Source organism: Gymnogyps californianus, unplaced genomic scaffold (assembly GCF_018139145.2).
Source record: "Gymnogyps californianus isolate 813 unplaced genomic scaffold, ASM1813914v2 HiC_scaffold_34, whole genome shotgun sequence".
Classification (NCBI taxonomy): domain Eukaryota; kingdom Metazoa; phylum Chordata; class Aves; order Accipitriformes; family Cathartidae; genus Gymnogyps; species Gymnogyps californianus.
Window position 1 is genome coordinate 510,292 of NW_026114224.1, and position 15,787 is coordinate 526,078.

Genomic DNA, 15,787 nt, shown 5'->3' on the forward strand with positions numbered 1-15,787 from the left:
CACTGAAGCCCACACAGCCAAAGACAACACCACTCACCCAAGCCTCTAAAGAGCAGCACAACGCTAGCCGAGGTTGCAGGAAAACACCTGCTTCTCCAAAACAGAGTTGGGCTGAAGATGTTCTGGGCACTCCTTGCGCCATCACAGGCTGTTTACGTGCCTGGCACCCTGCTTGAAAAGAGCATTCTGGGGCACTCAAAACCTTAGGCTCTCTTTGGACCTTCCACAAAGACTTGGGTAACCAATCCCATTTGCTTCCAAGTGGACTGAAGCTATGTCTAGAAAGAATTGCACTCTCCAGTCTTTTTCAACTGATTTTTAAGCTCCAGACCAGTTGAAAGAGAAGACGGCCACTGGACATTGGAGGGACAAGGAGGTGTGCAAGTAGCATTATGGACATTGGGCAGCATTACAAGGACACGCAACGCAGGAGTCGGGGAACTTGGTTTTGCTTGCTGACATTCAGCTGCAGACACAGAAGCATGAAAAGGAATCAAGCTTTTTAGGATCCCTCAGCAAGACAAAAGATTCTCTTCACTAGAAATTTGACCATCACGTGCTGTAGGCACTCCAAACTGCGTGTTCCCCCGCTACTAACTGCGCGGGGAAAAGACAGGGGCGCGGGGAAAAGACGAGGGCGCGGGGAAAGACGGGGCGTGGGAAAAGACGGGGCGCGGGAACAGACAGGGGCGTGGGAACAGACAGGGGCATGGGAAAAGACGGGGGCGCGGGAACAGACGGGGGCATGGGCTGTTTTAGCTTTGGAATTTGCAGATTCAGGATGTGAGGATGCTCAGAAGGTCCCTGCAGTTTTCACCACAGAGCTGATGGCTGGAGAGTAAGACAGCTGTCCCTGTGTCTGATACTAGATGGTTTACTCAAAATTCCCAGAGCCCCACTGTTACATGACTGTCTTTAAGCTTGTTTGTTTGTTTGTTTTTCCTAAATGATGATAACTTGGGGTTCTTAAGTGACCAGGTCCAAACCCATAGGCAAATTGATGTTTCTTCTTTCTATTAGGTTGGCATGTGTTGCTCACAGGTGGGTATGCAGCAGAGCACCCATCCTGTGGCTCCTGTAACCCAAGAACAGCAGGAAAAACGCAGCCCATGAGGTCTCTGCCTGAGTAGGACAGATGGCCATCTAAATACTGCTCAGTGGCAAATGGCTTTCCAGCTAAGTGGAAGCTGCTCAAGAAATAACTCTCTTTTCATAACAGAGGAACATTATTTTTTTGTCCAAAGGAAAATACACTGCGAAGAAACTTGTTATTAAAAAAAAAAAAAAACAAAACCTCTGAAAACCAAAGAAAACAAGGTCTCATGGTTGATGCACACTTGCACGGAGCAACTATTTCTTGCCAGGCACTTGTATCCTACAGGTATCATGGTTTGAGTGTTTGACTACCTGAGCTCCATGCTGGTGCATTCAAAGCTTTCTTGCTGATGCAGCTCACATCAGCAACAGTGGAGGAAATCAACAGCCACAAAGGAAGAAAGAAAAAACTGAACTCTGAAGAAAGGAACAAGGTATAGAAAGAAGCAGGAGATGCTGATATTTCAGGTCCTGCCTGTGTCTGAGCTTTTGAAATTCATAAGGACTCAGCTGACACTCTACAAACAAAAGCACATTTCCCTTCACTCAGTTTTTAAATTTTCCAGAGGTCACAAATGTTGCAAACAGACAGTTCTTGGTATTAGCTCTGTTGTACATGGTGAATGCATACCGCACTCCCCACGCTTGTGCAAAAAATTGAACAGTCAAAGCAGAATCTAGTTATACATTCCAGATATATCTACTGCTCGGTTCAATATATTCGTCACCTGGTATTGTTCCATAGCCGCTTTCATCAATAGACGTGAACAGTGCAATACACAATAAAGGTAAATTGGTATTCATATGGTTATGTAGATTTGATGACTCCCTAAGCAAACCGTCAATGGAAGTCCTCTGGAAGGGATGAGCTTCCACATTTGTCTCTCAGCAAACTGGCTGCAGATGGGGTCAGAACATTGCAGAGGCTGCCCCATTCCCAGGAGAAGCTGGGAACCTGCTTCAGCTGTTGCTCTGACTCGTAGGTTTTTCTGTGAAGTATGTACGTGCAGCTGCTGCAGGGGAGAAGCACCCAGCTGATACAGGACGTATGGATCTTGAAAGCTTGTCTGTTCTGTGGGATTTTGGAACATGTTGAAACGCTGGCTTTAATTGGGAATGAATGTAAACATTTGCTAGCACACTGAAGTGCTTCCATAGTCGGAGTCACTGCTTCGAGAAAACGGAGATACTGAAATGCATGTGACAAGGAGGAGAAAAAGCTGTTGTTAATAACTCTCTGAGAAGCAGAAAACTGAAGGCTGGGGGCTTGTGCATTCGGGCCTTGTTTACCTTGCCTTTCTGATTTGTGCCTGCTAAAGAAGGTGTAAGCTTCTGTTACTGTAATAAAAAGCAGCTGTTGTTTCAATTGCATACATTGATAGCTACAGCAGTTAGTTACAGAGTTGCTAACAACCGTACTCTGACACCCAAAGCACAACAGACTTGTTCTGAAGGCTTTATATGAATGTACAACTTTTAAATATGGCACTCCTTGAAAACATGGCTTGTTCAACAGTGGGTGAACTTGCTCCTGGCTGGTAAACTGCAGAGCACGAAGAGGTCAGGCTGCCAAAACCCGAGCTGGTGCTCTCGGAGAAAATGCCCATCGATTCTAAAAAGGCAAATGTGGCATGCTTTTGAAAACCTGGTCCACAGCACAACACAACACAACACAACACCTCAACACAACACAACACCACTGTTTTAAAATAGCATTAACACCACCATGAAGACGAACCCGGGTGGTGAATATTTGCACACAATCTCTGGGTGCATAACAATTCGCTGGGGAGAAGGGACATGCTATTAATATAAACAACGATATGTAAATGAGCCTTCCCCTGTTTTCAATATCCCTGGGTACCTGAGACATTGGCTAGAGACCTACACGGCAGCCCCAGCCCCTGGAGTGGCGGCTGGAGGATGGGCAGGTCGAAGGACCCTGATGGGAGCCCTGCAGGGCCTCAGACGTTGGGCCAACAGGCACCTTCCCTTGTCACACAGAGCATCTCATGGGCTGGAAAAGGGATGCTCTGGAGGGTTTCGGGCAACCCTCTGGAGAAGAGCTTCTCCCCGCCCCTCTGCCAGGGGCTTTCTCAGCTCTGGGGCCCTTCCCAAGGACAGCCCCACCAGGTGGGCGCAGTCAGCATTGCAGGCAAGAACAGGCAGCAGCCACAAGAGTCAGCACTGGGGGAGAGCTGGGACCCCGGAGAGCCTCCCAGGGTCCCCAGTGCCAGCCTAGCCCCGTGTGTGTGAGACAGTGCCCAGAAGAGTGGTTTTTTAATCTAGGCTGCCTACTAGCTAACGATCTATGCGAGAGTACAACCCGATCCGATGTCACACATGACATCAGCACTCTGAAGAGAGGTGACATTCAAGTGAAAAATGAGACGGTTTGAACACCTTTTAATAGCTTGCAGGATTAAAAAGGGGAAGCGCTGTAGGTAGAATAAAAAAATAGGATTAAATAAAAGTCATTTTCTGAACCTTCTGTGACAAGTTCTGTCATGTCAAAGTGCACGTCTGCGACCCCCTGCGCTGCACTATGCGGGTCCTGTTCCCATTCAGTGATGTGGATGATGGGGCAGAGCGTACCCTCAGAGAGCTTGCAGATGGCCCGAAACTGGGAGGAGAGGCTCATGCGCCGGAGGGTCGTGCTGCCGAGCAGAGGGGCCTGGACAGGCTGGAGAAAGGGGCTGACAGGACCCGCATGCGGTTCGAGCAGGGGAAGAGCAAAGCCCTGCACCTGGGGAGGAACAGGCCCTTGCAGCAGGACATGCTGGGGCACAGCCAGCCGGAAAGCAGCTGCGCAGACCCCTGGGGTCCCAGTGGACCCCAAGTTGACCGCTTTGGAGCCAGCAAAGTGCCCTTGGGGCAAAGAAGGCTAACGGCATCCTGGGCTGCAGTAGGCAAAGCATTGGCAGCAGGTGGAGGGAGGTGATCCTTGCCCTCTGCTGTGTCCAGCTCTGGGCTCCCCCGTGCAAGAGAGACAGGGCCATACTGGAGAGAACCCCCGCCCCAGGCCCCCCCTACTCCCCCCCCAGTTTCCGTTGGGCTCGGAACGTTGGTGCGTTGGAGCCAACAGCCACCAGTGGCAGCAGGACGGAGCTGTGCTGGCACGGAGCGGCGCTGGGAGGAGGCAGGGTCTGGCGGAGCAGCACTGCCCGGGCACTGGCACCGGCACCCCGCTTCCCAGCCTCGCTCACGCCGGCTGGCCCGTGTCCTTGGCGTCAGCCGGCGCCGCGCACCGCGACGGTCCTCCTGGCCCAGGCGCGATGGGCCAGGCCAGCTGCTGCTGCGGCTCCAGGTGGGCTCCCCCCGCGGCTCGGGGACACGCGGGCACAGCCGGGCCCCGCCGCAGCGGCGTTGCTCATGCCCAGCGCTCTCTGCTTTGCAGGGAGGCTCTCAGCGACGCCGAGCCGGTGCTGAGCACGGGCGTGCGGCTGAGCCGGGGCCGCAAGAGGAGCGAGAGGCGCCTTCTCCTCCTCCAGGACGAACTGGTCATCGCCAAGTTGCAGTAAGACCCTCGGAGCCCAGCTGCCTTTCCCCCGTCCCAGGGCAGGGACACCCTGGCCCCAGCCCCAGGCCCCGGCACCTTGGTGCTGGATGCACCACTGTCCGTCCCAACGGCCGGTGGGAGACAGGGCTCTGCCCGCGGCGACCCCAAGGAGGCCACCTCCAGCTCCCTGCCTGCCTCTCCTCTCTGCAGACGGGGCACCTCCGTGCGCCCACAGCTCCGCCTGGCCCTGGACCAGCTGTGGGTGCTGAGCGGCGGGACGGAGGCGGCGGGGGAGGAGGAAGAGGAGGAGGATGGCAGCGGCGAGGGCAGCAAGTCCCTCATCCTCGCCTGGCCCACCGGCTCCTGCCTTGCCACTTTCGAGTGAGTCGTGGTGCCCCGTCCCACGGCAGGGCTGGGCGGTGCGGCGCGGTGCTGGCCCCCGTCCTCTCTGGGGCGTGGCAGCTGCGGTGAGGGCTGGCAAGGGGCAGGAGAGGTTCCCAACCGTGCCCACGCCATCCTGTGAACGGTGCAGAGCCTGGGCAGGGAGCGGGCAGCACGCTGGCAGGGAGGGAGGCAGGCCGGGTTGGCCGGGTGGGGCCTGAGGGGTGGGCATGCAGGCAGCTGGAACGAGAGGGATGGGGGGCATTTCTGCATCCCCTGCAGGTCCCCAGAAGGGAAGGCCAAAAGGAGGACGAGAGGGAGCCAGGGCTTGGGCCGCGCCTCTGTCCTGCCCCCCGGGGCTTCGTCCTGCCCCTGTGTCCTTCCCCACGGGGCAGGGCTGTGCAGGCGCCCGCCTCTGCCCACGGGCGGCGGGGCAGCGGGGCCTGACGCTGTTTCTCCTCTCTTTCTGCAGCTCCCGGGCCCTGAAGGAGCTGTGGGTGGGCACCCTGCTGGGGTAAGAGTACTGCCCTGAATGCTCCAGGCGCAGCCGGACGGGGCAACCCAGCTCCCCAGCTGGGGAGAGATGCCCCCATGGCTGTGGGCAGCTCTCGGGCAGACGGGGCATGAGCAGGGACGGAAAGCCTCTTCTTCCTCTGGTTGCAGCAGGGAGAGGCAGGCGGGGAAGCAGGGCTGAGTGCCTGGCAGGCAGGAGCTCTGCAGGCAGCTCTGCTCTCTGCTTGGCTCCGGGGCGGCAGCCGGGGCGGGTTCGGGATGACTTTCTCTGGAGAGAGAAGCGGTGGCTTGGGGCTCACTCTTTCTCTGTCCCTTCCCGGTGCACAGGCAAGCAGAAGGAGCAACGAGAGCGCGGGTGACGCGACTGCCCTCCATCAAAGTCCTGGAGAAGGAGCTGAGCCGCCGCCGTGCCGTGAGTGTCGCTCTCGTCTCGGCTCTGTCCCCCGAGCCCTGGTCCTCCAGGCGAGCAGCAGAGGCATTGCTTCTCACCTTCTTCCCCTCCTTCTCTCTTGCCCAGTGGAGGACATTAAGCGCCAGGAGCCTGGAGACCCTGATCGAGGGCCAGGCAAAGGTGAGAACGGCTGCCTTTCCCCCACCTCTCGCTGTGCCGGAGTGCCGGGGATCTCTGGCGAGCGGGGTGACCTTCTGCGGGAGGGTCCCGCGGTGCCAGTCAGGGTGCTGAGAGGGTTGGGGAGCCAGCAGGAACGGCGGCCCGGCGGGGCAGACGGTCCCAGCTCTGCCGCGCTCAGGCTGCTGGTGCCGGGTGGCAGCTCGCCGGTGGCCCTTTCTGCTGCGGGGCTGCTCTCTAAGTGCAGCCTGGTTCTTGCAGGCTGATCCCCAGCAAGGGCCGCCGCCATTCCCTGCTGGCAATGGAGGGGGACGTTGCTGCTCGGCAGGTGAGTTTGGGAAAGAAAGGCAGGGAGGGCCGCCTTTCCTCCCTCAACCAGCACTTGTGCCCAAGGTGGGATGCTGCTGCGGCTGCCCTTCGCCCCGAGCAAGTCGGTCCCCACGGCTCTGCAGCAGGAGAGAGCTGAGCCCTCGGGGTCCCTTCGTTCTCCCCTGACGCCTCTCCCTTGCACGCAGGGGCAGAGGGGACATTGCCGAGCGCTCGAGGTGCTGCCTGCCTCTGGGGCATCCTCAGAGCCAGGCGGATGGGTCCTTGCTCCTCGGCTGGAGTCGGCAGGAGCTCTGCTGGCTTGTCCCCTGAGTGTCGCCACGCAGGTTTGGCACCCCAAGGGAGGACGTCACCTGGACGAGGAAGGACACGCGCTGGGCAGCGGCCGCTGAACGTGGTTCTCCCAGGAGACGGAGCCTCTGCTGCTGCGCACAGCTTGGAGGAGGGCAGAGCGAGGGCTGGGCCAGGCTGTCACGGTGGCACGCTGGCTCTCAGGAGCCTCCGAGCTGGAGCCACTGAGCCGGAGCCGCGGTTGCAGCTGCCTGCTCCCTGCCCGTCCTGCCGCACCGCTCAGCACCGCGCTGCAGGCAGGCAGGGCAGGGCAGGCTCCGGGAGCGCTGGCCTGGCGGTCTCCATTGACGGGCTCTTGCTGGGTTTTCCTTTGCAGCAGGAGGGAGCAGCAGCAGGAGGAGGAGGGGGCTGCCCTGGCCCTTTGCTCTGCGGCGGACCCCGTCCGCTGCCCAGGCGCCAGGGCAGGCGGGCTCCGGCTGCAGCCGGGCGCTCTTTGGACAGCCCCTGGCAGCCGTCTGCGGGGAGGACGGCACGCTGCCCCAGCCCATCCAGGTAAGCCAGCCTGGCCAGGCGGTCCCCAGCCCTCCCTCCGCCTGCTCGGGAGAGGCAGTGTCCCTAGGAGCTCCGAGGACGGGGGATTGGGCTCTTCAGGCCTGGCTCCCGCTCTGGTCCCAGCCCCTTTGCGGGGGGAGGGAGCCGGGTCTGGGGCAGAGCTCTGGCCCCGGCCACCGCTGTCAGCAGGCAGCTCTTCAGCCAAGCAACTGTCCTGCTGCGTCTCCTGCAGGAGCTCCTGGCTATCCTGCACCAAGAAGGACCGTCGATGGAGGGGATATTCCGGAGAGCTGCCAGCGGGACAGCGCTTCGGGAGCTGAAGGAGGCCCTTGACAGCGGCGCGGACGTCGACCTGGGAAGCCAGCCTGTGCTCCTGCTGGCCGTCGTCTTGAAGGTGAGCGCTTGTGACCTGCAGCTGGAAGAGCTCCTGGCTGGCCTGGAGTGACCACAGGCTCACCTGGAGCCCTTGGCGTGGCAGGACTTCCTCCGAAGCATCCCCGCCAAGCTGCTCGTCATCGACCTCTACGAGGACTGGATGCGAGCCATGGAGAGGCCAGACAAGCAGGCAAAGGTGGAGGAGCTGAAAGCGTAAGTGTGGCCAGCAGCCTGCCTTTTGAGCAGCGACTGGTAGAGGCCTGGGACTTGCCTGCAAAGGGACGGTGTTTTCTGGCAGCCCGCTCTTGCTGGGTGGGGTTGGATTTGGGGGGAAAGGGCATGGACAGGGAGCCTTCCCTTGCGTGGGCTTGGGTGAAATCAGGAGGTGGGAAGCAACGGCGTGCTTCCTTCCTGAAGCGCAGGAGCACTGGCCGCTGGCTGAGAGCACCTGGAAAGCTGCGCAACACAGCCGCTGGCTCCCACCTGCCTTGGGCAAGCTGCGGGGCCGGCTGTGGGCAACATCTGCTTTGTCAGCGTGGCGTTCCTGTTCCCTCAGGGTGGCCAGCAAGTTGCCTGCAGCCAATCTCCTCCTCCTCGAGCGGCTGCTGTCCCTCCTCCAGCATATCGGCCACAATGCGTCCACCAGCAGGATGAGCTGCAGCAATCTGGCCATCTGCGTTGGGCCAAACCTGCTGAGCGCAGGCAACGAGGACCTGCTCTCGTTGGAGGCCATGCTGGAGGTGACTGAGAAGGTAGGCTGTATTGAGCAGGCGGCTGCAGCCTTCCCGGCCCATCGGAGCTTGGCTGTTCAGAGGTCCCTGGCTGCCCCCTCTCTCCGGCAAATGCTGGTGGGGCGGCTGCCTGCAAGAGCAGCCCCACAGCGACAGCCTTCTGCGCAGAGGCAAGGGTCAGGAGTGGGAAAGGCTGCTTGACACCTTTTCAGGCACCTGCGCTGAAAGCAAGGCTTTCGTGTGTGCAGGTGAAGGCGCTGGTGCAGTTTCTGACTGAAAACTGCTGCGAAATCTTTGGGGAGGAGACGGCCGGCCTTTCCAGTCCCTCAGCTGAGGAGTCGCCAGCGCCCATGGGCAGATCCACAGGTATGAGGAGGGACTGAGGGTTGTCACAGCCTGAGCAGACAGCTGGTGGAGGGTTTCGGGTGGGTTTTGCTTCAGCTGTTGTGCACTTCCAACAAGTCACTTTGCTGCACGTGCTTTTGCTCGCCAGAGCTGCCTTTGGAAGAGGAACGTGGCCCTGCAGGCGAAGCAGATGTGGAGCACCAGGCAAAAGCCCTCCTGGACGCACCACCCTCTCCGCCCGTCCTCCAGAAAGCAGCAGGGGCAGACACGGTGCTGGGATGGGAAAGGGCAGAGGTAGGGCAGCTCCACAAACACTGGGACAAGGTGTCTCGTGTAGGAGGGTAGTTCCTGCTGAGTCCAAGGAGCTGCTGTGCCTCTTCGCGGCGTTCCGTTTCTTGTGGCTCTGGGTGGGTTTTTTTTCCCCGGAACGATCCATTGCAAGTGAAACTGGAAAGGTTGTTTCTCAGATGCGTTAGGCATGTGCTTGATCAAAGGAAGTACCTCCCAAATAGCGACAGAAAGATGGATTTCAAAAGCAAAGCCTCCCACCGCAGAAGGCGGTGTTGCACCAAAGGGATAGCCTTTGCAGAGCTGTGTCTCGGGAGGGCAGAAGCAACCCCGGCAGCATGAAGTGGGCAAGCCTTTTCTTGGCCGGACGGGGACCGCAGGCTCCCTGCTGAATGGCCCCCACGAAGGAACTGAGTGTCCCACACCCGTGTGAACGTTGTGTTCCGAAGGGCGGCCCTTGGAAGACAGGGCTAACGCAAACCAGCCAAAGGGATCTTCTCTGTAGAGCTAAGGGAGCAATTTGCCAAAGAGTCGCTTCCTATGCCAGGGCGCCCCTTGCCACCTGCTAACGCCGACATTTCTGTTGTAGGCACCCGTTGCTTTGCCTCCAGCCACCCCAGGGCCACGGTGGACTCCGCGGTGTGCGCAGAGGAACTAAAGAGCCTTTCAGCGGAAAGAAGGTAAAATGAGTCAGCTTTGGTGAAATCAAGAACTGATTCCAGCTGATGCTGGCTTTCCCCATCTAATCCCACTGTGGGATGGAAAGGTTTGCAGGCTCCCCCCAGGAAAATGAAGACCGAAGCAAAAGAAAGAGAAAGGAGGCCTGGGCAGAGGAGAGGGAATGCCAACAAGCAAAGAAAAGAAGGAAGAGAGAAAAAGACGGGGACTGAAAAAAAGCAGGAAGGGCCAGAAGGTGAAGCAGCCCGGGTGCGTACCAGGCTCTGCTGCCCATCTTTCCCAACTCTGACACTGCTCTAAGTCAGTTGAACTCGCTGGCAAGGGACGGCGAGGGGTGGTGCTGCGCAGGGTTTGGAAAGAACTCCACGGCAGCTCCCCAGGGGCTCCCCGTCGAGCCCTGCTGCGTGGCACAGGGGCACGGTGCATCTCTGTACACTCACAGGTCTCTAGGGGTATTAGCCATGGGGATAAGGCGCCAGAGCCATCCCCTGGCCAATGCCAGCAATAGCTCTCTCTTCTGGGCTCTAAACAATTCCTCGTCAAGTGTGTTCCCCAAAGAAAGGGGAACCAACTCATGCCTATTGCTGCCTTTGTGGGTTTACCAGTGCTTTCTGACTCTGTCGTTGTAGGTGCCGACTTCCTGTTACTGGCTGAACCCCTGGGACTCCCGGGCTCCCGCACTTGATGTCCACAATAAAAGGATACTTTCTCTCTTCTGACTGTGTCCGCCGTACGATATTCCGGCCTAGGTCGATGTCGTTTTGTGACGAATCGTGTTGGAGGAGTTTGGGATCATCCCTTGCCCCAGAATCCTTTCCAGCGCACATCAGGGCTGAGTTCAGAGGCTTTAGGAGTCAAACCAAAGCACAGAATGACACAGAACGGCTGAGGTTGGACCTGTGGAGGTCATCTGGTCCAACCCCTCTGCTCAAGCGGGGTCACCTAGAGCAGGTTGCCCAGGACCGTGTCCCCTTGGGCTGTGAATATCTCCAAGGACGGAGACTCCACAACCTCCCCGTCAGGTCCCTTAGTGGTCCCTTGGCTTTCCTGGCTGCTCTTCTGGTTCCCTGCTGGCACAAGCCAGAGAGGAAAGAGTGCAGCGCTCAGCTCTTCAAGGGCTGACAGAACGAGTGAAATGGGCAAACCCTTTCTTTTCTTGTTGCCCGTGTTGAGGAGGATCTGGTTTTAGTGACACCAAAGGCTTTTGTGACTCTGTCACCTTTTTCTTCTTTTGTTGTCGTTTTTCATCTAGAGTCAAATTAATCAAGGCATCCAAAACCATTCTAGGCTTGATGGTGTCAAAAGGAACCAAAAATCAGTTTGGAAGACTGACGTTTCAAACTCTTCTTTCACTGTAGGACATTGCAGAAGAGCCATAAAATTACAAGCTCAGGGTTGGAACCCAGCGTTGTGACTGACCTGACATTTTTTCTCCTTTTCATCCACTGATAGTTATAGGAGGGAAAAAGGGGATTCCTTTCCAAATAAACACTTCTTTTCCTCTGCCCTTGTCGTGGTTTAACCCCAGTCAGCAACTAAGCACCACGCAGCCACTTCCCCCTCCCCCCTCCCAGTGGGGTGAGGAGGAGGAAAGGAAAAAAAAAGAGTAAAACTCGTGGGTTGAGATAAGAACAGTTTAATTATGAAAGTACAATATAATACTAACAATAGTAATAATGAAATATAATAATAATAATAATAATAGTAATGAAAAGGAATATAACAAAAAAAAGGGGGGCGGGGAGGAAAAAAAACCAGCGATGCACAATGCAATTGCTCACCACCCGCTGACCAATGCCAGAGCCGCGATCTGCCCCTCCTGGCCAACTCCCCAGTTTATATACTGGGCATGACGTTCCATGGTATGGAATACCCCTTGGGCTAGTTCGGGTCAGCTGCCCCGGCTATGCTCCCTCCCAGCTTCTTGCATACCTGCTTGCTGGCAGAGCATGGGCGACTGAAAAGTCCTTGGCTTAAGATAAGCGCTACTTAGCAACAACTAAAACATCAGAGTGTTATCAACAGTATTCTCACACTACATCCAAAACACAGCACTGTACCAGCTACTAAGAAGAGAGTTAACTCTGTCCCAATCGAAACCAGGACAGCCCTTCTTCTTTACCTATCGTCTGAACATTGGTGGTTTTAATGGTAGTGGTGGGGGACGGGTATTTTGGTGCTGCGTCACTGTAGTTACAGCTGTGCTAGAGACACTGACTGTAGGACAGGTAGAAATTGGCAGTGGGGATCATCAGGCTGAAGAAGCCGAAGGAAAAAGCAGGGGGCTCGAGTCGCCTGGAGGGAGAGGGTCCAGTGTCCAAGCTAGGTCAGCTCGTGCCCTCATCTCCCGTGCAGGAGATGAATCACACACACGCGCTGCAAAGCGATGTGACCCATAGAAAAAGGTTTGCTTAGGTCCGGATTGCCCAGGGGCATTTAATTGGAATTCAGCCCTTGCCAGCGGGAAGGCCACAAGCCCTGCAAGCACACGCTGAGGCATGAGACCTTGCCTGGGGCTAAGGGATATGTCAGGGGACGTAGAGGAGACCCCCAGCCCCTGGAGTGGCGGCTGGAGGATGGGCAGGTCAAAGCACCCTGATGGGAGCCCTGCAGGGCCTCAGACATGGGCCAACGGGCACCTTCCCTTGTCACACAGAGCATCTCATGGGCTGGAAAAGGGATGCTCTGGAGGGTTTCGGGCAACCCTCTGGAGAAGAGCTTCTCCCCGCCCCTCTGCCAGGGGCTTTCTCAGCTCTGGGGCCCTTCCCAAGGACAGCCCCACCAGGTGGGCGCAGTCAGCATTGCAGGCAAGAACAGGCAGCAGCCACAAGAGTCAGCACTGGGGAGAGCTGGGACCCCGGAGAGCCTCCCAGGGTCCCCAGTGCCAGCCTAGCCCCCTGTGTGTGAGACAGTGCCCAGAAGAGTGGTTTTGTATCCCTTTTCCCAAAGAGTTAAATTTCCCTTAAAGCAGTAACCACTGGACCCGCTGCTTCTTGCCGGACTGCAAATTATCCAATAGATGATACTTTTGTAAATGTCTGTGATTTCCTGCATTTTTCCTGAAAAAGGCAGGTTTTTAACTCTCTTAATCGCCCCTATTTTAATCAAGGCATTGCTCAGTATCAACACTTAAACCAGACGCATGACATCCCAAGCTGACTTGGGATCCTTGTTTTGCCATCTGGAGAGCCTTGCACACAAACTTGTCCCCGGCTGTGTTGGCCGCTCGGTGGGTGAAGGTCACGGGTGACAGGGCAGGACTCCTTTCTGGTGCTCCTCCAGCCCTGTAGGCCAAGGATAAAGCCCTAACACCCTCGTGTGATAAAGCCTTAACACCCCCGTGTGCTGCTCCATGGACATGAGGATTCCTGCCTAAGCTCACCACACGTTTCATTGCCATGTGGCTCTTGGCAGGATATGAACGGCTCTGCGGTGCTGGTGGTTCCTCCCCTCTTTCAGCAAAAACGGCAGATTTTCTTCCTGTTGGGCCTGCCTTAATTCCAGCGTCTTGGGGATTGAAAGCTGGAGCAGCATGTGTGCCAGAGACATTCCCGCTGCTTGGCTGGTGCCCACCAAGGGGAGCCTGTCTTTAGCCACGATGGTCATTTCCAGGGAAAAGAGCTTGTTTTAGCGACCAGGACCCTACAGGGAGAACAGGAGAGCAGGGATGCAGACCCACCATTTGCCACAAGTCCAGTGGAGCAGGTTGCTCAAAGGCAGCCCGCTGTGACTTTCTGTGCTGCTGGGCCTGTGGGGATGGTCGGGGGACAAAGGATTAAACCTGAGCTACCTACCTGAAATACAGCTATCGCTAGCCTCGGTGCAAGTGGAGCCAGGAGCTGGTCCTGAATACCATCAGTGCAGATACGTGCTGGGAGACACAGACAAGTGAGTCTGTAGGGGAAACTGGTGACTTGCACAGGCTTCTGCTGTCGGCCAGAGGGCAGCAAGTGCCAACGCTGCCTCCAGCCGTGCAGCTGCTCCCGCGTGGCCATGGGACGGGGCAGCTCTCACAGCCCGGGGAAGAGCCTCTCACAGCTCCACTTCATCTCCTCTGCCAGCGTCCGGGTCCAAACGCAAGGCATTTGACAACCCCCCCTGCCTCAGGCACCCCTGGGTAGAGACATCTCACCTGAGGTTCAAGCGCCTCTGGCTTCCATGTTTCAGTTTTCAACTCCTGAGCTCAACAGGAAATAGTTCAATGTTTTTATAGAGATGTTCAAGATCTAGAGGAATTCAGATGATCAGGGGAAAAGAAGAATAACATTGGAAAAGGATTCCCCAAAGTCTCCTTTGCAAAGAAAGGGCAAAGGCCAATCAAGCCTGGATGAACGGGGGGACTGTTCAGAGCCCAGACCAACACAGGCAGACGCTGAAGGCTGTCTCCCCTCCCTGCAGTAGCTGAGCTGCATGGAAAAGCCTGTTTCAAAACAGCCAAGGAAAGAAGTGACTCTGTCCTGAGCAAAGCACACTCTGCTCCACTCCCCCTCCACTGTGCTGGCGCTCAGGCCAGGCTGCTCTGCTCAGCTGCGCGCTTGCTTGTGATGTGCAGGGGAAATTCAAGCTGTAACCGCTCAGCGGTGGTCATTTGTGACCAGGGGATGATCTGGCCTGGAGGGCGAGAAGCGGTTAAGCAGGCTGGGAGCAGGAATGCCAGAGCCAGAAGGACTCCATGTCAGGGAGGGAAGTTTCCTCAGCGCCATGTTTCTTGTGAGACTTCCAAGTGTGCAGGGTGTAAGGGCCATCCCTCCAACAGTCATGCCAACTTTTGTCAAGTTCAGGTTTTCCGCAGCCAACAGAATTCAAGGCGAGTAGGAAATGTCGTTGTTCCCCGGCCATTGATGGTGCTATTTATAATCTGCCCAGCTGTGCGCGTTGCCTTTTATTCAAATACGATTCCTTCCTATGCTCCTGCCTGGCTGCCAAAGTTTGCTGGAACAGAGTGCTTATACAAGGCAGCGTAGTCATTACAGCCAGAAATGCCATGCCATACCATCCGATTCGAGTGGTTGGTTTGCATCTGGCTATTAGGAACACCACCACCATGTCTGTGGATTTCTTGAGTTGTAGGTAAAGCTGGTTACAGTCATTCAGGTTGGGCTGCCTACTTATCTCATTATAAATCAGCTATTGTGGAAGTTATGTGTTACGGCGTCGTTTAACAGGTTCCAAGTAGTAATATATTGCATTTCTGTAGAATACTTACAGTTCCCAGCCTGGTCTGCCACCTGCTGAGCGAACTGGACTGGCCCTCACTGGATGACCTTTTGGAGTGGGGAGAGGAAAGAGAAAACAATCCCATTCAGTTTATCTGAAGATAATTTTTTAAAAGGAATGCAAAAGTTAGAGTTACTTACCAGTTGGGGGTACTGATTGTCCTTGGGGGCCCAGAAGGCTTGGTAATGCTGGTTCTCTTAGCACAGGAACCTGATAGCCCTTGCGAATAACTGCAAACAGTTGGAAAAGAAGCTCTACTAAAATACCAGAATCACTGCATATGTTGAAATAAACCTTACCTTCTCTTCCAACAGGCTGCTCACTGACAGAGAGGAAGGTTTAGAAAGTTCAGCGGCAGTCAGCAGAGCAGCAGGACGTGTACCAGTTGTGAGTGGTGGTGGAGGTGGTGGCGGTGGCGGCTGCTGCTGCTCTTGCTGCTGAATCTGCTTAAGGAGCCCTTTTGTGTAGCCAGTTCCATTTCTGAAGTTGTTCACAGCCTAGAGGCAGAAAAACATTGACCAAAAGGTAATACGAAACTTCAGGAGATAGACGAACAAAAGCCTCCACAGAGTAAAATTACTTGTGTATTCCTGTAAACGCTATCAATCCTAAAATAAACCAACATCCAGATAGATGAACACATCCCATGAAACACTGATGCTAATGACTGGTAACTCAGAGTACCTGTATTACAAGTACTTCAGTGTTAACACCAAATTTGACAGTGAGGCAATCCTGTTCAACAAAAGTCTGACCCGAACTTGCCAGATTGTCTCCACAGAGCTGTAAGCTTCTGTAACAACAGAGAAGGGATTTGAAAACTAAATTTAGCCTAATTCAATTTAGCCTTGCTTTAGGAGATGGCAATTAATAGTTTCTTCCCTCTCAGCTTTTTACAAAGAGACTTTTCTTACAAACAGTTTACGG

At 55.8% G+C, this 15,787-nt stretch overlaps 1 protein-coding gene and 1 long non-coding RNA gene across 2 annotated transcripts; one reads left to right on the top strand and one right to left on the bottom strand.

Annotated features, from left to right (window-relative positions):
• Nucleotides 1-3,640: 3,640 nt before the first annotated feature.
• Nucleotides 3,641-9,584, top strand: LOC127028509 (T-cell activation Rho GTPase-activating protein-like; the record flags this gene model as incomplete). The annotated part of the gene is made up of 14 exons (XM_050914266.1): nt 3,641-3,969; nt 4,493-4,612; nt 4,805-4,975; nt 5,448-5,489; nt 5,816-5,900; nt 6,006-6,059; nt 6,318-6,384; nt 7,042-7,226; nt 7,459-7,620; nt 7,705-7,814; nt 8,158-8,353; nt 8,581-8,698; nt 8,826-8,971; nt 9,555-9,584. Coding segments are annotated over exons 1-14 (1,815 nt in total), but the record flags the coding sequence as incomplete, so codon positions are not given.
• Nucleotides 9,585-14,821: 5,237 nt separating this feature from the next.
• LOC127028543 (uncharacterized) lies at nt 14,822-15,225 on the bottom strand. The gene is made up of 3 exons (XR_007768016.1): nt 15,160-15,225; nt 15,001-15,079; nt 14,822-14,907 (listed from the first exon to the last, which is right to left on the bottom strand). It is a non-coding gene; the product is annotated as an uncharacterized LOC127028543 (long non-coding RNA).
• Nucleotides 15,226-15,787: the final 562 nt, after the last annotated feature.